The following is a 24503-nucleotide window of genomic DNA, read 5'->3' on the forward strand; positions in this document are numbered from 1 at the left end:
AAATTTTCCTTGAATGCGACGTCGATTGGTGCTCTCTACCGAAAGCCGTAGCAAAAAAGGATCTTGTGGCATCGAGCCGGAGGTCGCCTCCATTTTCAAGTATTGCAGGGGGCCTGTAGTACAATCCCTGTCCATGAAAATCGTACTAACTCACGTACTAACCCACTCGCGGGTCGCGATCACCCGGAAAGACGCGCGATTCGGGAAAAATCCTAACCCGCTATGGGCCCTTTGCAAAAGCCTGAAAAGTATCCAGCCAGGGCACCGGCGCGATAGAAGATCAACTTCAGATGAATATGGTATAGCGAGGATCGGTGAAAAACAATAACACATCCGATCGTAACGACAGTATGCTGTCAACTGAGCAGGAATTTCTTCAAAAATTCTTACAAGAGTTACTCCGGCAAATCTCGTAATTCTTCCGAATGTTCCTCTCGATATTCCTGCAGGAGTTTCCTTGGAAGTTCTCCAGTAGTTCCTTCAAAAAATCCTCCAGGAATTCCAATGGACAGTGCGCCTGGGTTTCTTTCAGGGGATCTAGAATCCGGTCCAGGTGCAAATATACCTTGCGACACATCATATGTCATTATTTTGCGATCAGGAGCTCGAAAGTGTCCTCCGAAAATTGATATGGCCTAACCTGGCCCCATTGGAATGGTCCTAGAGCTTCCGGAAGCCGGTCCCTGAGGACCAATTTTCAAGTCAATTTTTACGTTAATTTTCACCTCAACCGTCAGACGTATACCGTATAAGTGTTTTAAAATAGCTTCGAAATGGTGCACAATAACGTATTCCCTCGATAGTTGTTCCCATCGCATTTGTCTCCCCATTTGTGAAATGGAAACATTAATGCAAACTTCCAACAAAAGATTCCGTTGATGATCAAAGATCTGAACAAAAGCAGTAGTAACGTTTCATTCTATCGCCATTAAACACGCTCACGAATGTTTCAGCAAAAAAACGGCAAATTCCTGAATAGTTGAAGCGATTTCTCCATTCAACTTTATAGACGACTTCCAGAGGAATTAAATTTGGTTTAGATGTAAATTTGTGCTCTAGCTCACGTTGGTTACCCATGATTTAACCTCACATAATGGTTTCTCAGAGGTAGCGTTCGGTAGCGTATTTTTTCGATTTCCCAATCGGATTTCGAAGAAATTATATCTACCTAGGGGAACTGTTCCGATCTCCATCTCACTGTACATATATCCATCTCATCGCTAAACAAAGAAATACGGCACCTAATTCGTCGCTTCTTTTTGTCAACATGCGTGCTCACTGATGAAAAAAATCACAAAAATAATAAACAAACCAAATTCCTTTCCATTGCTTTGTTTTTGATGAGATGGAAATAGGAGCTATGAGATGAAGTGGCGAACCGTTCCCCTACATAAAAAATTAGAAACATTCTGCTTGTACTGAATCGTTCACTTTATCAAACTGTTTTTTCTCTCTTCAGTATGAATCGAAGTCATTTACAAATAATTGAATAAATGATGCCATCCTCTCAAAGATATGGATGAACACACAATTGAATCATTTGTTTGAGAGACAGCTAGCATAAGTCCATTTCAAAACAACAAAATACTGTTTTCAAACGAATTGGTACCGAATTTTTGATTACTGAAATGCTCAAAAATTATAGACAAAACACAACGCGCTGGTCATTCGGAAATTTTAACCTTCAGCATTTCTTCGAATAAAACGTATGTATTTCTTGATAATTTTTGTCAGTATAGGTACGTAATTTTAGATAAGAAATATATAAAAAAAATCGCTTTGACAAAAAATATCACATATGCAATTTCTCAAGCAAACGATACATTCGCTCTGTTATCTATCAGTAGATAGATAACATATATTGGTTTGTGTGCTAAATAAGCGATGTGATCAAAGGGTTATGAGGTATTCAATAAAATTGCAGTTCATATGGTATAAGAGATCTTTTTATAAATCTCATTTATTACAATTTTTTTACTGATTAAATGATTCATGAACTATTTTTTTGGAATAGTTATATATTCTCATCTGTGCTGTGGCTGTGGAGTTCAAATAATTCAAATGGATTTTCTGTTTTTTGGCTCTCCGAAGTCTAAATCCCAATCCCTGCTAATGCCTATGAGCCACTCACGTCTTATTTCAATTCAGGGTCATTCCCATTGTTGCACTGATTCCACTAAATATAGAGCATCCAAGTTAGAAGTGATATACGTTGCATTGATTAATCAATTAATGTCACTCAAACGCCACTGTCCGCACCTTTGTCGGTTATCAATACAAACATGGGTGGGGTGGGGGTATACAAAGACAAACTGTGCCTCCTCGGTCAATGACAACTACAGCAACGGAACCAATAAACTGATAAAAATCGGTCTGTGCGCAACGACGACGCCGTCAACGATATTCTATTTCAATGCCACAGTGAAAGCAAACCGCACTCGAATCGCCGAATCAGTGTCGTTCCAAAGTTCTTTAAGTGTAAGCCACATTCGCTGAAAAGTACCAAATTTCATCCACAGGATAGAATAATGACAAGTGATATCAAGCTGAGTATTAGTGAAGATGACCGGCTCGGCGTCGCCGTTGGTCAAAAGTTTCTGTACCACAACGATAACGATAATGACGATCCGGGTTCGGGTGAGTTCTACAGCTTCGAAGAGACCGATCTGCATCGGTTGGGGGTGGATCTGTCGACGACGGAGCTGAAAATACGCGAATCGAACGAAGAGCTCAACGTGGATATCAATCGGAATGATGTGAGCGGTGGGAAAAGTGACTCGCGTTTACGCGAATCGACATCGGTGGCCAGTGGGGTGGGATCCGTGAGTAATAGCCGAAGTGGTGGTAGCGTGTCATCGAGTGTTGGGGGGAAATTTTCACCAAAGGACAGCCGGAAGAGTACCAGTCCGGATGCGGATGATGAAGTGGACCGGAGTTTCAATAGCTATGCGGGTAGTCAACGGTCGGGGGACGTGACCGATCCGGATCATCATTACTACGAACCACATCGGCAGTACCATCGCCTGTCGGTGTCACATACCGGCGATGAGTTCAGTTCCGACGAAGACGAAGCGTTCGTGGAGTTGCTGGAGAAGGCCAACCATATAGTAGGTTCAATTTCATTTCTGAGATTTTTTTGCGTCGTATTGAAAGTGTATTGTTATTGTTATGTGGTGTAGGGAATTATTTCTTATTATGTGTCATGTTTTGTCTGAAAGTATTTTTACTTCGATTGTGAACGTGGCCATTGTGTACGTGTTGGGGGATAGTTAAAATTATCACTGAGTGATTATGCGAAGTCATATCTATGGAATTTGTTCGTTTCATTGCCCTTAGTAGTGAAACAATCATTTCATGCAGCGAAAGAGGCTCCAGCTGCTTTTTCAGCAAAACCTCATAAATGCCTCCGTTTAGCTCCGAGCATGATTGCGCACGATCACCCGCTATAGTTTGCTCTTTTTAGATTAAGCAGTTCCCGCCAATGAAAAAAGCTGAAGCATCTTTATCCATATGTTGTTAAATTTAGTTATTTTAACAACTCTAAAATACAACTGAAGACCTGCAGTATGGAATCAAAAGCCGCTGGTAACGGTGAAAATTCGATAAAGAGTATTTCTCACGCGAAGGAATAGTTTCCGCTCCGCTGAATAAAAAAGTGATCGGTGGTGAATACTGCTTGATAGTTGTACCTCTTTGACTTTGCAATTTATGGTTCCGGTTTGATACAGTCTATGCCGCTTTCATTACTAGGCCACATAAATGAACCTTTTCCACTGAATTTCTTTTATTTAGCACTACTACGCATACCACGACAGATTATTCAATTCGTCTTTTTGTAAAAATCAGCAACTCTTAACTATTGATTTTTGGAGCTTAATTTTCACAAAATTAAAATGTTTCTTCAAACCTATATTATTTCACAATAATTCAATTTAGTTAATATTTTGCCAACAGGTTGATTATGTTATGTATTATTTTCACTTGTTCAAACGCTTTTCTGATGGAAATAATCATAGATCCTCTCACCCTAGAACCTAGGTTTCCTCTGCCTTTTCTAAGACGAAAAGTGTTAGGTAACGGTTTCCTCGGATAGGAAGTAAAGGGACCATCCACAAAGTACGTCACGCTTCTAGGAGGAGGGGGAGGGGTTCAGAGTGGCGTCACGGTCAATACAAAAAATTTAGAGGTTTGTTACAAATAGTCAGACGAAGGGGAGGGCGGGGGGGTCTGAAAATCGCCATTTTTTGCGTGACGTACTTTGTGGACCCAAGTAACCATTAGCACTATATTACGCCAAACCGCCATATAAGACTACTATTCGGCTATTTAAAAACTTATAAGCATTACAGTAGCACTATATGGCTGACTTGGCGAAATATAGTGCTTATTGGTTACTTGGGGATCTTCCCAAAGTCTTAGCTTTCCGGCATAAGAGTAGTGTAGTGTAGGATGTATGAAGTACAAAAGTGATGGCCCAGAAACAAATGACCCGCATTACAAGTCGCTCGAAGAGACAAAATTCTTGGTGAATTATTGGTCTTTATAAAAATTATGCTCTATCCTAAACATCGTGATTTCAATATTAATCTACATGAGAAAATAAAAAACAGGATTTCCATTTGGTTACTGAATGAAATTCAAAACAATTCGATCCAAATTAAATACAAACCAGCTCTTTTTAGAAATATGTGAGTTCGTTTCATTCCGAAATTCATTCTGGATTCCTCCCAAGTATCTTTCGACGATTACTCTAATAATCTTCATATATAAAAATGAATTTTTGAGGGCCTTCCTTAGCCTTGCGGTAAGATGCGCTGTGAGGTCTGCTGTGTTTTTGTATACAAGAAGTTTGCAAATTTGGCAGGAAAAATTCAAAAATCATTAAAATACAATAATAGAATGAGTTGTAAGGAAACTCAATGCGATAGCAATAGCACAAAAATTGATTTAGAGTGCTACGTCGCAAAAAAATCATAATGTGGCATTCAACAACAAACACGAGCAACGCAGGGTACGTTCTGCTAGTTGTGTTATAAATTTCTCCGGAGGTTCTTTCAAAAATGCATTCAAACATTCCTTCGAGACTTCTTCCAGAAATTCCTCAAGAAATTATTTCGAAAACTCCTCAGAAGACTATTCAGATTTTCAGAAATTATAGAGAGAACCAAATGCATGGGGCATTACCAGGACCTTCAACCTAGAAGCAATCAGAGTCGTAATGGTCAAATTTCCTTATGACGAAGGACCATAAAAAAACAATAAAATAATTGGCTTTGGGGCTAAAATTGAAATGCACCCTTTTATAGTTTGATAAAATAAAAAAAAAACTACTTTTCGAACATTTGAAATTTTCATTACAAAAAATAGGGAATTACCAACAATGTAGTAAAAAAGAAAAGAAATTTCCAAATATATAAATACTACAAAATACCCTTAAACAATAAAGATTTTTCCACGAAACAAAAACGAAACACTTTTAAATGCAAAAACTACCTTCATAGACATCGGGAAGGAATGTTTGTGTTAGTGGGTAAGGTGAATAATAGGGAGCTCTATTAAATAATATAGAGCGATCGTCACTAATACCGTTTTGACTCAAATCCCAAACAGACTCATATTCCGAACACTCATTACATGAAGATTTATCTGAAGCACTTTGTTATTATTATTGTCCAACATCGGAACGGGGGTCTCCTTTTGAAAGGAGACTTCCGAGCCTCTTGAAAGGAAGCTTCCGTGCTTCTTGAAACAAGGCTTTCGAATCTCTTCAAAGAAGGTTTCCGAGCCTCTTGAAAGGAGCTTTCTGAGCCTAGAAAGCTAACTTCCGAGCCTTTTGAAAGAAGGCTTCCGAGCATCTTGAAAGGAGGCTTCTGAGCACCTTTAAAGAGGCTCCAAAGTTTCTTGATGGGATACACCCAAGTCTCTTAAAGGGAGGCTCTTGAAAGGAGGCTTTCGAGCTTATTTTAAGTAGGCTACCGAGCTTTTTGAAAGGAGGCTTGCGCGCCTCTCGAAAGAAGAATTCTTTTGAAGCGAGACTACCGAGCCTCTTGAAGAAAGGCTTGTGAGTCATTTGAAAGTAGGTTTACGAGCCTGTTGAAAGGAGGTTCGGAATCTCTTGAAAAGCGGCTTCCAAGCCTCTTGAAAGAAGAAATCTAAGCCTCTTAAAAGGAGGCTTCTTAGCATTTTTAAAGGAGGCACCCAAGTCTATTGAAGAAAGGCTCTCAAACCTCTTAAAGAGAGCCTCTTGAAAGGAGGTTTCCAAGCCTCTTGAAAGTAGGCTTCCTAGGTTTACGAGCCTCTTAAAAGGAGGCTTCCGAGTCGCTTGAAAGGAGACCTCCAAGGCTTCCGAGCCTCTTGAAAAGAAGCTTCAAAACCTCTTGAAACGAGACTTCAGAGCTTCTTGAAATGAGGCTTCCGAGCCTCTTGAAATGAGGCTTCCGAGCCTCTTTAAAGAAGACTTCCAAGTCTCTTGAATGTAGACATCCGAGCCTCTTGGAAGAAGGCTTCCAAGCCCCTTGAAGAGGGCATTCCGAGTCTTTTGAAAAAAGGCTTCCGAGCCCCTTAAAGAGAGGCTTCCAAGCCTTTTGAAAAGTGGCTTCCGAGCCTCTTGAAAGTAGGATCACAAGTCTTTTGTCCCACAGCTCTTTATACACTGTGCCACTTGGGAAAGACGGATTCAAAAGTCTTTGATTTACTGAACGCCATGCATATTATGTACAATACAAAGTCTTAGAATCAAAAATTATCAGAACTTTATCAAAAAGATTTTATTGAAATTTTTACACATCCACCATTATGCATTTTGGTTCGAGGTAATCATAATAAGAATCATAATAAACTGTATTTAAAAACATGATTCCGGCTCCGTAACGCTTCACGGCAAATGAGCCTTCCAAATAAATGATAGATAAAAAAATATTTAGTCTACATCTGAACAGATAACACTGAATCAACAATTTGACGCCACAATACATGGTTCGAGGCCGCATCTTTCCATCCTCGAATACGCCCCACGCTCGCCAAGTCGTTTTGCACCTGGTCTGCCCACCTTGTTCGCTGCCGTCTCGTACCTGCCGGATCGGAAGCGAACACCATCTTTGCAGGGTTGTTGTCCGGCATTCTTGCAACATGTCCTGCCCATCGTACCCTTCCGACTTTAGCTACCTTCTTGATACTGAGTTCGACGTAGAGCTGGGAGAGCTCGTGGTTCATTCTTCGCCGCCACACACCGTCTTTATGCACACCACCAAATATGATCCTAAGCACCCGTCTCTCGAATACTCCGAGTGCTTGCAAGTCCTCCTCGAGCATTGTCCATGTTTCATGTCCGTAGAGGACAACCGGTCTTATTAACGTCTTGTACATGACACATTTAGTGCGGTGGCGAATCTTTTTCGACCGCAGTTTCTTCTGGAGCCCGTAGTAGGCCCGACTTCCACAGATGATGCGCCTTCGTATTTCACGACTAACGTTGTTGTCAGCCGTTAGCAAGGATCCGAGGTAGACGAATTCCTCGACCACCTCGAAGGTATCCCCGTCTATCGTAACACTGCTTCCCAGGCGGGCCCTGTCGCGCTCGGTTCCGCCCACAAGCATGTACTTTGTCTTTGACGCATTCACCACCAGTCCAACTTTTTGTTGCTTCACGTTTCAGGCGGGTGTACAGTTCTGCCACCTTTGCAAATGTTCGGCCGACAATGTCCATGTCATCCGCGAAGCAAATAAATTGACTGGATCTGTTGAAAATCGTACCCCGGCTGTTACACCCGGCTCTCCGCATAACACCTTCTAGCGCAATGTTGAACAACAGGCACGAAAGTCCATCACCTTGTCTTAGTCCCCGGCGCGATTCGAACGAACTGGAGTGTTCGCCCGAAATCTTCACACAGTTTTGCACACCATCCACCGTTGCTTTGATCAGTCTGGTAAGCTTCCCAGGGAAGCTGTTCTCGTCCATAATTTTCCATAGCTCTACGCGGTCTATACTGTCGTATGCCGCCTTGAAATCAACGAACAGATGGTGCGTTGGGACCTGGTATTCACGGCATTTTGAAGGATTTGCCGTACAGTAAAGATCTGGTCCGTTGTCGAGCGGCCGTCAACGAAGCCGGCTTGATAACTTCCCACAAACTCGTTCACTAATGGTGACAGACGACGGAAGATGATCTGGGATATCACTTTGTAGGCGGCATTAAGGATGGTGATCGCTCGAAAGTTCTCACACTCCAGTTTGTCGCCTTTCTTGTAGATGGGGCAAATAACCCCTTCCTTCCACTCCTCCGGTAGCTGTTCGGTTTCCCAGATTCTGACTATCAGTTTGTGCAGGCAAGTGGCCAGCTTTTCCGGGCCCATCTTGATGAGCTCAGCTCCGATACCATCCTTACCAGCTGCTTTGTTGGTCCTTAGCTGTTGAATGGCATCCTTAACTTCCCTCAAGGTGGGGGCTGGTTGGCTTCCATCGTCCGCTGAACTGACGTAGTCATCTCCTCCGCTGCCTTGACTTTCACTGCCTGTACTCTCAGCGCCATTCAGATGTTCTTCGTAGTGCTGCTTCCACCTTTCGATCACCACACGTTCGTCCGTCAAGATGCTCCCATCCTTATCCCGGCACATTTCGGCTCGCGGCACGAAGCCTTTGCGGGATGCGTTGAGCTTCTGGTAGAACTTGCGTGTTTCTTGAGAACGGCACAGCTGTTCCATCTTCTCGCACTCCGCTTCTTCCAGGCGGCGTTTCTTCTCCTGAAAAAGGCGGGACTGCTGTCTCCGCTTCCGTCTATAACGTTCCACGTTCTGCCGGGTACCTTGCTGCAGCGCGACCGCCCGCGCTGCGTCCTTCCTCTCCAGAATCTGTCTGCACTCTTCGTCGAACCAATCGTTCCGTCGACTTCGACTCATATACCCGACGTTGTTCTCCGCTGCGTCGTTAATGGCTGCTTTGACTGTATTCCAGCAGTCCTCAAGAGGGGCCCCATCGAGCTCACCCTCTTCCGGCAACGCTGCCTCGAGATGCTGCGCGTATGCAGTGGCGACATCAGGTTGCTTCAGTCGCTCTAGGTCGTACCGCGGCGGTTGCGGTACCGAACATGATGACGGATAGTTTTGGACGCAGTTTAACCATCACCAGATAGTGGTCAGAGTCGATGTTAGCGCCACGATATGTCCTGACGTCTATAATGTCGGAGAAGTGCCGTCTATCAATCAGAACGTGGTCGATTTGTGATTCTGTCTGCAGTGGTGATCTCCAGGTGTACCGATACGGAAGGCTGTGTTGGAAGTAGGTGCTGCGAATGGCCATATTCTTGGAGGCGGCGAAATCAATTAGTCGTAGGCCGTTTTCGTTCGTCAGCCGGTGAGCGCTGAACTTTCCAATAGTCGGTCTAAACTCCTCCTCTTGGCCAACCTGAGCGTTCAAATCTCCTATGATGATTTTGACGTCGTGGCTTGGGCAGCTGTCGTACTCACGTTCCAGCTGCGCGTAGAATGCGTCCTTATCATCATCAGTGCTTCCGGAGTGTGGGCTATGGACGTTGATTATGCTGAAGTTGAAGAACCGGCCTTTGATCCTCAACCTGCACATTCTTTCATTGATCGGCCACCACCCGATCACGCGCCTTTGCATATCGCCCATCACTATGAAAGCTGTTCCCAGCTCGCGTGTGTTGCCGCAGCTCTGGTAGATGGTATGATTACCTCTAAACGTTCGCACCATTGATCCCTTCCAACAAACCTCCTGCAGCGCTACGATGCCGAATCCACGGTCCTTGAGCACATCGGCGAGTATGCGTGTGCTCCCGATGAAGTTGAGAGATTTGCAGTTCCACGAACCGAGTTTCCAATCGCTAGTCCCTTTTCGTCGCAGTTGTCTTCGCCGATGGTACCATTGCATTCCGTACTTTCTTGTTATTGTTCGTTGCGTGAAACACCAAACCCCCTGAATTTCCGGAGGACCATTCCTTCTTATTCCCGGTGGACCATGGTGCACAGTTTCACTTAGAGTCCCTCGCTGCCACTCGGACGATGATCAGCCGCCCCTAACATGGAGAACAGACGCTGTTCTGAGCCGCTCCTAACATGGAGAACAGACGCTCAGTAAGATAGTTCCCACCGGGGTTGGTTACTGATCTTCCCTAAGATTACTCGTATCCCGGCCAGCGCCACGAGGAGGTAGGGATAGGAGTTGCTGGGTAAGAGACTAAGGACCGCGAGATGGGGTCTATTTTATTCCTTCAGGTACGCAAAGTACCAATGTTTTCAAATATGTTGTCTGAAGTTTTAGTTCAGAAAATGTTGATAGCAAAAATCGATATTTGGCACGTATTTGTCCAACATTTATTACTGAGTCGCGCGGATTGGATTTTATCCCGCGCGGAAATGGCGCGGATTTGATTTTAAATAGTCGGCGCGGAAAATATTTTGGAATCCCCGTAATAACCCTGGACGGATCAAGTAGTCTAATCGAGCAATTCTGTTACACACAAGAAAGTAAAATAAAAATTGTTAGATAAAGAAATTAAATTAAAAACTGATATGGAGAGAGTATCACAGAAAGTTTCAGACATTTTAAGGTCACTCCTGACACAATCCAAGTTTTAAAGTGCTCGCGTTTTCGGGGGCCACCACTCGATACGGAAGCAACACACAACTGTCATTTTTATTTTTTCACGCATGACGCAGCAAAGCTGAATCAACAAAAATGACAGTTGTCCGCCGCCTCCGTATCGAGTGGTGTGCCCCCGAAAACGCGAGCACTTTGAATCTTGGATTCTGTCAGGAGTGACCTTAACCGAGAGGTATTTCGGAGACTTATTATATGATAACTAGAAGAACGTGCACGATCTTGCTCGGGTTGTTTTTTCTTCGTCCTAAATGTGAATCGTTTAGTCGTCGCCCTCTAGATCGATTTCAGTTCGAGCTTGATGGTTTCAGAACTCGTGCAATCGTAGTATTTTTACATTTGTTCTACTTTTCCTGCCAATGTTCTATCCTTTCATACACATAAACACAGCTTAGTGAGAAAATCTTGCAAATCGGTCCATTCGTTCGTGAGTTATATTGCCTCAAAAGAAATGCAAACTCATTTTTATATATAGAGAATATGAAGAAGAAGAAGATAGAAGAAGATAACTCATAGGCTGTTCGGTTTGTTTTCCAATTTTCGAAACCAAGTAGATTCAAACGTACGATGTGCAATAGCTGTTTTTATCTTATCGTTAGCAAAAAAAGGCAACCTCAAACAGTTAACAAAGATAACAGGCTATGACGGTTTACTACATTTGGCTTCATCATTTTTCAGGAATGCTATCATTTCGAAATTATATGTCGAAAAAGTATGTCCATCGTAGAGCCTTACTTACAATTCGAACAAACTTTTAATACCACATAGATGCTCAAAGAAATGCTTTTAAGAATTAGGCATTCGCTGTTTCAATCTCGCATCATTCAAGGATCCATCGATTAAAATAATGTTCACTTCTCAATAGAATATAGAAGCTAGGTTCGTTCAAAATAATATCATATTCCGTATATCGTGTTTAATGTCATAACATTACTCCCAGAATCTTCTTAGGTTTCCCAATTAACCTAAAATATTGCCGGTTCACGAACCCTCTACTGCGCCGACCCACGCCGGCTTAAATTTAATGTTTTCGGTAGTTGTTGAATCCGACGCTCCCTCTTCTGACGAACCAGGCTAGAAAGCCATCGCTTAAAAATCGATCAACCCACGTCACAACCAAGAACATCTGTGTACAGTTTGTTTTGCTGTTGCGCGGTTAGCCCCGAGCGAGCATGACTCCCCTCGAAGAAGCGACACGATAATGGGACGGGATCTAAAGGAAAATCCCTCAAGTCTCGATCGATTGGTTCCTGCCACCTACGAAGTTGGGGGGTGGCAGTAGCGTTTTCTAAATATGAACAACAATCAAGCGAAAGGCAAAAGGTATGTACCGATCATTCAAGGGGCCGCACGGCGGCATGGGTGTTTGTTGCCGTAAAGACGGTGCAACTAGGGGATTCCCTAAATTATTCCCTTTTTCCGGATGAGGGAGTGTGAGACTTGACCGCGGGAGTAAGAGGAGATCGCACATATGTCAGCCAACTGTTTGGAATCAGTTATATTACTGTCCAAAATGTTTTGAATTCCTTTTCATCGAATATGCAAAATTTAGTCAGCATGCTGAAAGGCATGACATGAATTATAAAATTGAAGATTTGTTGAAGGCCAATTATTTTCCCACAACTAGAAATCTTTTTATGTCAAAATTCTATGCATATTCAACCATCAACATTGATGTGATTTCGATACCGATCGACTCAGTTCGAGAACAGAATTTTGTTATTTGCGTTGGTTACTCAACCACCCATTCACGACTGTACTGTTGGATGTGACGCAATATAACCCGCATTACAAAATATTTAACCCTCACAAATCCGCCGAAATGGGTTCGAGAACCTACGTCATAAACTATCTCGTAATGTTTACGTGTTTATTGTCGCTTTCTAGCGTCTAGTCGTTCCAGTTATTTTTCCTTCCTATCATCATTTCTACTCTAAACCCCGAAATCCTAACCAGGGAAGTGATAGTCAATTTGCTGCTCTGTATTTCATTAGTGTTTTATGTGTCGCACTCCTAATGGCTGTGAAACCCAATGGGTTTGTTACTCCTTTACCGAAGCATCTGCTTTCCTCACAAATTTTCCACCGATTTGACAATAAAAGAATTTATTACATTTCCCTCCTTCGTTCGTTTCTTCTACTGTTCCATCTAGGCGGAAGCCCGACTGGCAGCACGGCGGCAAGCACGTGCGGAGGCACGCGAGATTCGGATGCGAGAGCTGGAGCGACAGCAGAAGGAACTGGAACAGAATGCGGACCGCGTGTTCGACCTCCAGCAGCAGTCCTCCGGGCTGTCCACGCTGGGGGACATTTCGCTCGGAACTCGATCCACCCGCCTTACGGTCAACAACTCGGTACGGGGCAGTTCGCTGTCCTCGCGGAGAAGCAGCGAGGACTCGCTCGAAGAGGAAGGCCGAAGTTTGCGGGACCTGCGGCATGAACTGAAGGTGAGTGAAGATGTTCATTTTCAATATTCAATATTAACGTTCCGTTCAACATTTGGCGAATTACCCTATTTTAAAATAACAGAAAATTATCCTTGTACTTTTCTGTGGCTATGTATGTATTAAATGAGAAGAAAGGCAGTGTTATTTTACCGATTAAAAGTGTAAATTTAAAAAGAATGCCACCATTTTGATTGATTTCATTAACTCACTTGCGAAGAACGTCCGAAGAAAATAATATTTAAGTGTTTTAAATAAAAATTTGCCCTGAATTTCAAACACAGCAGCATTACAAGATATAATAGGTAACATTATAGTGTACTAAAGTAAAAAAAAACTTGACCGAAATAAGGGTGCAATAAAATCTAATCTAATTGTTTGTTACATGCTTCTATATGTTCCTGAATTAAAATTGTTTATTTAAAACAAATCAGAAAATAAGCATATTTCCATATCATATCATTTATTATAATTATATTTTCAACATTAAAGTCAAAATATAAAAAATACCATACATTTTATTTTATAATTTAAGACATTTATTGATAGATTCATACGTAACACGCCTGCGTAACGCATACAAAGCAAAATTTTAGACACTTTCGAAGGAAGAGTCAAAAACAAAAGTTAAGTAAATATTACTTAACTTTTGTAAACATAAAATTACTGTACATTGGGTTCACACACTTTACTGCCCTTGTTGAGTAGTTTTGCTCTTCATTTTATGACAACAAAGAGAAGAGGGAGGGAAATGCAAAAATGTACCTAAAATAAGGTCCTTTTTTCTAACCGTGTGAAGAGGTTTTTCAACTGATCCATGGAAAACACGTTTTTTTCCGTTGATGATGATTTTTTTTATTATTATTTATTCAGACTAAGGCCGAAGTGGCCTGTGCGGTATATAAGAGTCTTCTCCATTCGGCTCGGTCCATGGCTACACGTCGCCAACCACGCAGTCTACGGAGGGTCCGCAAGTCATCTTCCACCTGATCGATCCACCTTGCCCGCTGCGTACCTCGCCTTCTTGTGCCCGTCGGATCGTTGTCGAGAACCATTTTCACCGGGTTATTGTCCGACATTCTGGCTACGTGCCCGGCCCACCGCAGTCGTCCGATTTTCGCGGTGTGAACGATGGATGGTTCTCCCAACAGCTGATGCAACTCGTGGTTCATTCGCCTCCTCCACGTACCGTCCGCCATCTGCACCCCACCATAGATGATACGCAGCACTTTCCTTTCGAAAACTCCAAGTGCGCGTTGGTCCTCCACGAGCATCGTCCAGGTCTCGTGTCCGTGGAGGACTACCGGTCTAATGAGCGTTTTGAAGATTGTCAGTTTGGTACGGCGGCGAACTCTATTCGATCGGAGCGTCTTGCGGAGTCCAAAGTACGTACGATTTCTAGCCACTATGCGTCTCCGAATTTCTCTGCTGGTGTCATTTTCGGAAGTCACCAGTGAGCCCAAGTACACAAATTCTTCTACCACCTCGATTTCGTCACCACCGATGCAACCTCGCGGTGGGTGGCAAACATTGTCGTCTCTTGAACCTCTTCCTACCATGTACTTTGTCTTCGACGTGTTGATGACTAGTCCGATCCGCTTAGCTGCCCTCTTCAGTCTGATGTAGGCTTCCTCCATCTTCTCAAAGTTACGTGCCATAATATCTATGTCGTCGGCGAAGCCAAATAGCTGGACGGACTTATTGAAAATTGTACCACTCGTGTTAATCCCTGCTCTTGAATTGCTCCCAAAGCGATGTTGAATAGCAGACACGAAAGACCATCACCTTGCCGTAACCCTCTGCGGGTTTCGAAGGAACTCGAGAATGCCCCTGAAACTCGAAATACGCACATCACCCGATCCATCGTCGCTTTGATCAACCGTGTCAGTTTATCCGGAAAACCGTGTTCGTGCATTAGCTGCCATAGCTGGTCCCGATCGATTGTATCATATGCGGCTTTGAAGTCGTTGAATAGATGATGTGTGGGCACGTTGTATTCGCGGCATTTCTGCAGTACTTGGTGTATGGCGAACACCTGGTCCGTGGTGGAGCGTTCGCCCATAAAACCCGCCTGGTACTGCCCCACGAACTCTCTTGCAGTTGGTGTTAGTCGACGGCATAAAATTTGGGAGAGTACCTTGTAGGCGGCGTTCAGCAATGTAATTGCGCGATTGTTGCTACAATCTAGCTTATCGTCCTTTTTGTAGATGGGACACACGACACCTTCCATCCACTCCTGCGGCAAAACTTCCTCCTCCCAAATCTTGGTAATGACCCAGTGCAGCGCTCTAGCCAGTGCCTCACCACCGTGCTTAAATAGCTCTCCTGGTAGTTGGTCAGCCGGCCAATCTCCTCTTGGATTTCCTGGAGATCCGGTAAAATTATGTCCTGCGCGCGTTCTCCCAGGTCCATCACCATACCGCCATCTTCGTCTGCCATTCAGGTGCTCTTCGTAGTGCTGCCACCACCTTTGGATCACCTCACGCTCGTTTGTAAGAAGGTTCCCGTTTATGTCCTTACACATATCAGGCTGTGGCACGTGGCCCTTACGTGAAAGGTTCAACTTCTCATAGAACTTTCGTGTGTTATTAGCGCGGTACAGTTGCTCCGTCTCTTCACGGTCTCGATCTTCCTGCTGGCGCTTTTTCCTCCGGAAAATCGAGTTTTGTCTGTTCCGCGCCTGTTTATATCGTGCCTCGTACGCGCTCGTGCGGTGTTGCAGCAATCTCGACCATGCTGCATTCTTCTCTTCCACTAACTGCTCACATTCGCCGTCATACCAGTCGTTTCTCTGATCCGGGGGCACCGTGCCAAGTGCAGCGGTTGCGGTGCTACCAATGGCGGATCGAATACCTCTCCAGCTATCTTCAAGAGACGCTGCGCCTAGCTGCTCTTCCGTTGGAAGTGCCACTTCCAGCTGCTGCGCGTATTCTTGGGCTAGTCTACCGTCTTGTAGCCGCCCAATGTTAAACCGCGGCGTCCGACTTCGACGCGTGTTGTACACCGTCGAGAGTTTTGAGCGCAGGCATACTGCAACGAGGTAGTGGTCGGATTCAATATTCGCACTGCGGTAAGTGCGGACGTTCGTGATGTCGGAGAAGAATTTACCGTCGATTAGAACGTGATCGATTTGGTTTTCCGTTTCTTGGTTAGGTGATCTCCATGTGGCCTTGTGGATATTTTTGCGGGGAAAGAAGGTGCTTCGGACTACCATTCCGCGGGAGGCTGCGAAGTTTATGCAGCGTTGGCCGTTGTCATTCGATACGGTGTGCAGACTATCCGGTCCGATGACCGGTCTATACATTTCCTCCCTTCCTACCTACCTTCCATCGTATGTCTGCTCCAGCTGCGCATAGAACGCTTCTTTCTCGTCGTCGGATCTCCCTTCGTGTGGGCTGTGCACGTTGATGATGCTATAGTTGAAGAATCAGCCTTTTATCCTCAGCTTGCACATCCTTGCGTTGATTGGCTGCCACCCAATCACGCGTTGGCGCATCTTTCCCAGCACTATGAAGCCGGTTCCCAGCTCGTTGGTGGTGCCACAACTTTGGTAGAAGGTAGCCGCTTGATGCCCGTTTTTCCACACTTTCTGTCCTGTCCAGCAAATCTCTTGCAGCGCCACGACGTCAAAGTTGCGGGGATGTAATTCATCGTAGATCATCCTGTCGCAACCTGCGAAACCTAGCGACTTGCAATTCCATGTTCCAAGCTTCCAATCGTGATCCTGTATGCGTCGCCTAGGTCTTTGCCGATTATATCGAGTCGCATTATCTCTTATATTGTTCGTAATGATTGGTTTTCCAGGCGGCTTATTGGGCCTGCGCAAACCTCCTGTCTCACCGGAGGGCCGTCGTGTCAGGGCTGTTTAGCGTCCCACCTAACACCAGGACTTGGGCTTGTGCGCTTTGAGCGGCACACGATCGCTTTGGTGGGGCCTACTTGCGGATACATGCAGCTTTTTATAGAGGTTTAACAGGGCCCACTGTCAAACCCCACCACATCCTAGGCAAGCCCCACAACTCGCAGATGGCCTGGGGAGGGATCGTCAAGCCCTTGGACATAGTCCCTGCTGCCCTTGACGTCCCAATCAGTACCAAATAGAGAATTTTTTGAAATTCATTGACCTGTTCAAGGATGATGCATAGCGTGACAGTATAATTCTCACATGATCGTCCGGGCGGAATCCTATCTGCTGCCGTCGGAGAATTGTCAACCTTTCTCTATATCCGAATTAGGATAAGTCTTCAAATTTGAAGAAATTCGATCGGATTTGTCCTTGTTCCAATCAGGCGTCGTGAAATATAGTAGAGAAGGCGAATATCGCCAGTTGTTGCGGCTTTCCTCCTATCGTCGATCGGGGAGTCCAGCCGCAAATGGAGACGCTGCCTTCTTGAGTCCGTAATAAACGGAGCGCTGGCATCGCGTTTGACTTTCATCTTCTAATTTGCGAGATCCGACAATATATTGCTCAGATTCAGCGGCGGGATGAGAGGCTTGGGTGACGAACCAACATAGACTAACATAGACTGAATAGAAGATCCAGCTGTGAAGATATCGTTCGTTGAAGAACTTGGTACTCGGTAGTGGATGTTCCGGAAGGTGGCAGCGTAGGAGAGAAGTGGGCGGTGAAGAATGCCTTTATCGAAACCGGGGAGAACAACTTGGATGAGTTGCGCACGCAGCGAAAATAATGGGTTACAGATGCAATCCGACGGAAGATTCAGGAACGAAGAGAAGCAAAGGCTGAGGAACGTGAAGAATCAGAAGAAGTAAAGTACGAGTCCCGTCAACGGTTTGTATCCTGCAAGTGGAAGTCAGGTGCTGCTACGCGGACAGAACAAGCGGGCATGGGTGGACTTCCTGACCAATGAAGGAAGGGTTGCTGGAGATAAACACAGCTGAAATGTTGGTTCGAGCACTTCGAACAGCTTCTTCACGTCTCAGTAGAACACTGACTGACAAAAAGCAGCCATCCGAAGCATGAAATCTATAGGAGCCCCAAAGTCGGCGGAGGTGTTCAGGGCTGACCCTATGCTGTATGTGAGAATATTGTAGCTGCCTTTATGCAATATTTTGCCCTGCTCCGCATCATTCTGGAGCAGGTCAGCAAGCCCTTTTATTTGCTATTCATTGACTACGGAAGGGAATTATGTTGTCTAAATCACAAAAATCTGTGTGGCGCCCAGGGACGCAAGAGATTTTTTAGATAGGGTCGGAGCTTTGTTTGACCTCATTCGGGTAGTCGCTGATTTTAGGCAAGGATCCATTTCATCTCCACTTTTATTTCCAAGTGCAATCGATAAGATCATGGTGGGTGCGATTGACCGTGTACCATACCTTGAGCTGCTTTGTCAGTTTATTATTGTGGAACATCTAGACGACTCTGATTCGGCTAATGATCACGAAACGCTATATTAGTACTGGACGCTTTTTTATTCAGAGTGGGCTCAACGAGCTGACCGTATGCTTCTTTTCTACCGGTCTCACCCATCAACGTCAGCAGGACCAGGTGGTAGAGTGTCAACGGGAACAGCCTCTCAAAGTTTGCAGTTGCCGGACGATTGGAGGATTTCAATATCTTGGCAGTCTGATATCATCAAATGGCGCAATTGGGATCGACATGGAAGCACGAGTCAGAAAGGCTAGGGCTACCTTCGCGAGTTTTCGAAATAATTGGACACCCAACCGGATTGATCCACGTACCAAATTTCTAATGTACTACTCCATCGTGAAACTTGTTGTGTATAGGCAAATATAAGACAGATGATGTCTATACCGATATAAATAGATGTTCGAGAACGTGGATTGAAATGGGTCGGCCACATATTGCGAAGGAACTTAGACGGAATCTGCAAATAAGAGTCCCCTTAATATTCGTGACCTGATAGGATATAGAATATTTATGCCGCTTGTATTTTCATTTAAAATACTCTCCGTGATAAATGTTCTACAAATGATATATTTTGTACCAAGATAAAAACTTTGATGTATAATGCCCAAAATTTAAAAAAAAAATCCTCCAGGAAAAACAATTTTTTTTTCGCCCCTCAATATTTTTGGAAAGTTGAATAAATTTAATATTTGTATCGGCCTAATGAATAAAAAATTGATTGATACTACTATGATACTACCATCTATTGTAGTAAGGCACCTGCCGATAGCACTGGCCATATCTGACAAAAGATTTGATCATAGTTATACTACTGTTTGTATTCCATCAGACTCCTATATGAAGGGCCAAAAATGGGTGCGGTAGTTCCATAAGCAGAGACACTTATGTGAATCCACGGATGAATAGAGAATCTCCTTCCAAAAGAAAGTTCGTACATACAATATATAGCCTTCGTTTCCCAGATTGACCCAATAGATGGGGGGAAGAGCCCGCCCTTTATCCAAATCGCTTCAATCGGGTGCCCTGATGTTTTTATGGTATATAATCATATAGTTTCAATATAATTTGGTAAATATATATAATGAAATTCTCTCACCAAGTTTCAATTCCATGTCCTGGACGAGAAAGTCAGCTAGTTTTAGATTTATGCCTTCAGAGATATAGAAAACCAATAGCTCTTCAAGAGATGTTCTGGTTTAGATAGGGGAATATGCTTCATTCCGGTTCAAAGATCGAGAAATAGTTTTCTTGATTTCTGAAAAGATGAAATAAAAAGACGGATGGCAGTATCATACATAATAACATAATTGTTTTGATTAATATGAATATGTATTCTGACTTTTTTTTTATTATTAAAACACTAAACGGCTATTTATTTTAGATTCTAGTCATAGCGCATTGGCTTAGGTAAACAGAATAAGGGTTCGACGGCACAAAAAACTAATTTTTAACGACTTCGTACAAAGGAACACAGAAAAATGTTGCGGAAAATAATGCCAATAGCATCTCTCCGAAAAATATAGCGGATTTTTCTTTCAATAATAATTTAGATAAAGAGAAGATTCAGGTTGATATTTCTTGGATCATCCTTTCACGAATTGTTTCGCTTTGTTTTCCCCATCTGCATCCAGGATGTGGAAGACCGTTTCCGCAAGGCGATGGTCGCCAACGCCCAGTTGGACAACGAACGTGCCTCCCAGAACTATCAGATCCAGCTGCTGAAAGACAAACTAGAGGAGATGGAGGAATCGCACGCACAGCTGCAGCGGGAGTTCAAAGAGAAGTGCCGGGATCACGATGCCTTAAAGCGAGCCAACGACAAACTGTCCGAGGAGCTGAAACTGGTCCAGGGTCAGCTGAACGAGCGGGACACGCTAATCGAGGAGCAGGGCCTGGTGATCGTTACGGTCGAGAACGAGGACGGCAGCGATGCACGGCGCGCACTAGTCACAGCAGAAAATGCACAACTCCTAAAGACCGCGAAGGGTTCCCTAGGTATGGTTTATCGTTAGAATTATACTAAGAGTGATAGTAATCATAATTTTTATATTTAAAGATGTAAGACTCAAAAAGTTCTCAGAGGAGAAGCAGGAACTTCAGAACGAAGTTCAGACGTTACAGCAGCAATTGAACGACATCAAGTCAAAGGGTAGGAAATACAGCTCCATCAACGGATCGCTAGATGATGACGATTTTGAGGACGCACAGAGTACGTAGCAAAACTAAATGCTCTAAGGTCGTTTTTTGACGGTTTATTTTTGTCGATAATGGCCTGTTTCTATAAAACAATTAGTAAACCTTTTACAAAAATAATCAGAAAAGTGTTCAAAAATCAGGATGTGTTATTTCTGAAGTGCAATCATGCAAAAAGCGACCTTCATGTTATCACCAACTTTATCGAATATGACTGTAACTAACTTGTTTGCTACATGTTGCAGGGGAAGCCAACAAACTCATCACCGACTACAAGTATAAGCTCGCGAAAGCAGAACAGGAAATCGCCAACCTGCAGGCCAGTCTAGCTCGGTCCGAATCCCAGGTGATTCGGTACAAGAGCACGGCCGAGGCGTCGGAAAAGGCCGAAAGCGAACTCAAGATCGAGAGGAGAAAACTCCAACGAGAGGTAAGTGGCGAGCCTTCACAATGTTTTTCGCGAATCTTATTTCAGTAGGTTGCACATAATTTAACTCTTTGGACACAGTGAAATTTTATGGTATAACAATTTCCTTTCGAAAACTCTCTTCAGTCTCTCTTCGGTCTTTTGTTCTTATCATTTTGCTCTGTCGCGTTTAATTTATTCCAGTACATAATTTTGAATGATTCTAGAAATAAAGATTGCTCCAACAGTAAGAATTATTACACGTGTCCACAGAGTTAAATACCGCCTTCGACAAGGCACCACCTGCAGTAAGAGCTGCATTTTTCTATGGAATTACTCATTTGTACTTACCTGTTTGACGACTAGCCAATTATCACCCAGTTCTGGGACGAATGCCACTGCCAGTAACGAGATGAGATGATAGACCGCGCAACTAGGTGACGATTCGTGTGCGCAAATACGCACCTACCTATAAGACGATAAAATGACAACAACCGGCAGCACGCGCGCACGTGTATGATTGCCTCACCCCGTGCAATTGATTAATTGGATTGCAATTAAAATTTTGTGTTCTCTGCCGCTACTACTGGCTGTAAGCAATGTTTGAGTGTCATGAGTGTGTTGCGAACTTCTGCCTACGTCCAATAATTTTCGCAAACAAAACGATCCGACCATTACTGCAGTGATCAGTGATCGTAGTTTCGTTTTATTTAATTTTTTCGTGCTGTTTTAATCGGTTGACTTTTGTGCTGTGTCTCCCTCAACTACCAACCTCTTCGCCTTGTTCATTAGTTTCGTGTTGTGTTTTTGAATTAATACAATTCGTTCAAAATGCGCGGGAGCAGAACTTCTGAATAACACCGTTTGCCTGCATCCACATAGATTAAGTGGGTGGGTGTAGGCTATGCTTTGAATCATGCTCGCTTCGATGCTCAATTAATTCAACTAGTGTCGAAGTGAATTTATCGTTGCTCTCGCACAGCAGAACCATCCTCGATAGCTAGCGCGATTGAGGTCAATTTAATGCATTTGTTCATAACTTCATAAACGTTAGTTCCCACAAGAATACAGTTCTAACCCAGAGTTCATGCAAGTGTGAGTGTTGATTGAAATGTTAAGTTTTGTTTGATTTGATCTATGCCAACACAATCGCCTACTAATTAAATCATCAAATCATTCAAATAGTCTATTGAAATATATCCTGGCCTATATTCATTTAGAAACTATTATTCATAAGCTAAGCTATGCAGTTTTTCAGAACATTTAAGGCCCCTAGGTCCGATTCCAGCGCGTGGTAGTCGTGGCCTACCACGTACGGATTGGGTACAAGACATGACCGTAAGGTAGACGTTGGACAACGTAAGGTCATAGTTGCGATTTACCTTTCTGCTTTTTCTTTTCGTATCAGCTTTCTTTTGTATAAAACATGGTCTTGAGGAGAACCGATTATTTTCAATAATGCACCTTCCCAATCAAATAGCAACAAAACCAAATCAGAATCTTGAGATTTATTTCATTTGACTGCTACTGATGCCATCCATGCGAGTGGTTCTGCTACGGTGCGCAACTTCCGGCATTTTGAACAAAATTCGTCTCGACTCAACTTTTTCTTGTATAGAACGGTTCCCAGAAAATATCCGATTAATTTCTAATAATGTGTCTTTTGAATCCCTAACAGAACTAAAATGGGACTACCCACAAAAGGAGTAAAATTTGATGCATAAAAGGCATAAGTTTTACACATTTTTCAAGTTTTTATGCATAAAAGTTAATGATTTGTGAATAAAAGTTAGTCATAATTGTGTGTAGTTCCAGTCTCCCAATTCGATTATTATTGAAATGTCACTTTTAAATTTAATTTCATTAGGGGGATTCACTTAACGTCGTAGGTTGCTGTGTATCTATTTATGGAAATGTTTCATAGGCGATTTGAAATATGTCCCTTGTGGTTGAGTGTGAAACATTTCTATAATCAGATACGCAGCAACCTACGCCGTTAAGTGTATACCCCTATTATAATTCTCCAAATGAGACAGACCCTTAACTTGAGTGCTACTGATGACGACAACCACACGACCCACGCTGCCGGTAGGAATAAAATTTTCTGCAGCAACTCCGCCGATGCCGATGCTGAGATCGCTCTCCGCTTTTCACAATATCTCAAACAAAATGGCTAGCGCGCGTGAGCAAGCAGCTTATGATTTTAGAATAGATGTTTGCAGCATCTTAATCTGACGCGTGCTCGTTATTCTGTACTTGTACTTTGAACAAAATTTGTCTCGGCTCAATCTTCCATTGCATGAAATGGTGGTTCTAAAAAGAACTGATTTATTTTAGATAATGCGCATTTCCAATCACTAACTGCAACAAAACCACGTGAGAAAATTTCACTAGTTGACGCTGACGACAGCTACTCTATAGTTTATCGTTGTAAAGCTAAAGATGCAGGAATCACCGACCACCGTCATTGATGCTGGGACTGCTACATCGTTCTGTCCGTTCTGTCTGTTTTTCGAAAATAATCTGAAGTTTCAATAGAATTGACAAATTGCTGGAGAGTTTCCGAGTCGATTGATGTATAAATCTCCAAAATCTATTGAAAGGCGCTATAAACTTCAAATTCTTACATGATTTCGTGACAGGCCCCAATTTTAGATTATGATTAGAAACCCAGTACCTTCGGTTAAGACGTTGTTCAACGTTAAAATATGGTCGTCCCTATTTCGTTATGTTTTGATAAAATAACGATTAACGATTTTTCTTCAAACACCTCGTGTCGTCATCCTATTTAGTTCATTTAATTTATTTAGTTTACAAACAGATAACAATTAATAAACAATTCGGCTCCACGATACACGGTTCGAGGCCACATCTTTACATCCTCGGTTGGGCCCCACGCTCGCCAAATCGATTTGTGCTTGGTTCGCTTATCTATCCTTGCAACATACCCTGCTCATCGTACTCTTCCAGCTTTTGCCAGCCCCAGCATCGGGATACATACCCCCAAAGAAGGTCTTAAGCATGCTTCTTTCGAATACCCTCAGTGCTAGCGAGTGCTTCTTGAGCATGATCCAAGTCTCATGTCCGTAGAGAACCACCGGTCTTATGAGCGTTCTGTACATAATACATTCGGTGCGAGATTGAATCTTTCTTGACCGCAGTTTCTTCTGGAGCCCGACTTCCACAGATGATGGGTCTTCGTATTTCACGACTAACATTATTATCAGCCGTTAGCATCCAGGCTTGTAAAATGTCATCTGCATGTCATTTGACTAATTTGTTCATAACTTTCTTTAGAAGCCAAATTTATTCCATAATTTTGAATGTACTCATAACGCTTGAGTAGGGCTATATTTTTGTCCAAGGGTACATTGCTCTAAATATAACATCTGAGGCTGGAGAGTGAAAACTCTCCAAAATGTCACGTGTCATTTGACATAATGTCATTTGAATG

At 43.3% G+C, this 24503-nt stretch overlaps 1 protein-coding gene across 4 annotated transcripts in view; it reads left to right on the forward strand.

Moving 5' to 3' along the window:
- The window catches only part of LOC134205704 (leucine-rich repeat flightless-interacting protein 2), a 109660-nt gene that overhangs the window by 76140 nt on the left and 9017 nt on the right, over window positions 1-24503 (forward strand). For 3 of the 4 annotated variants that reach the window (XM_062681236.1, XM_062681237.1, XM_062681235.1), the window contains exons 2-6: window positions 2520-3107; window positions 12768-13061; window positions 20082-20445; window positions 20507-20659; window positions 20889-21073. In XM_062681236.1, the coding sequence (XP_062537220.1) occupies window positions 2529-3107; window positions 12768-13061; window positions 20082-20445; window positions 20507-20659; window positions 20889-21073 (1575 nt within the window). In that variant the 5' untranslated portion in view covers window positions 2520-2528. The remainder of the gene's footprint in view (window positions 1-2519; window positions 3108-12767; window positions 13062-20081; window positions 20446-20506; window positions 20660-20888; window positions 21074-24503) is intronic. The other variant, XM_062681238.1, reaches the window with a different exon arrangement.

Source organism: Armigeres subalbatus, chromosome 1 (genome assembly GCF_024139115.2).
Source record: "Armigeres subalbatus isolate Guangzhou_Male chromosome 1, GZ_Asu_2, whole genome shotgun sequence".
Lineage (NCBI taxonomy): Eukaryota > Metazoa > Arthropoda > Insecta > Diptera > Culicidae > Armigeres > Armigeres subalbatus.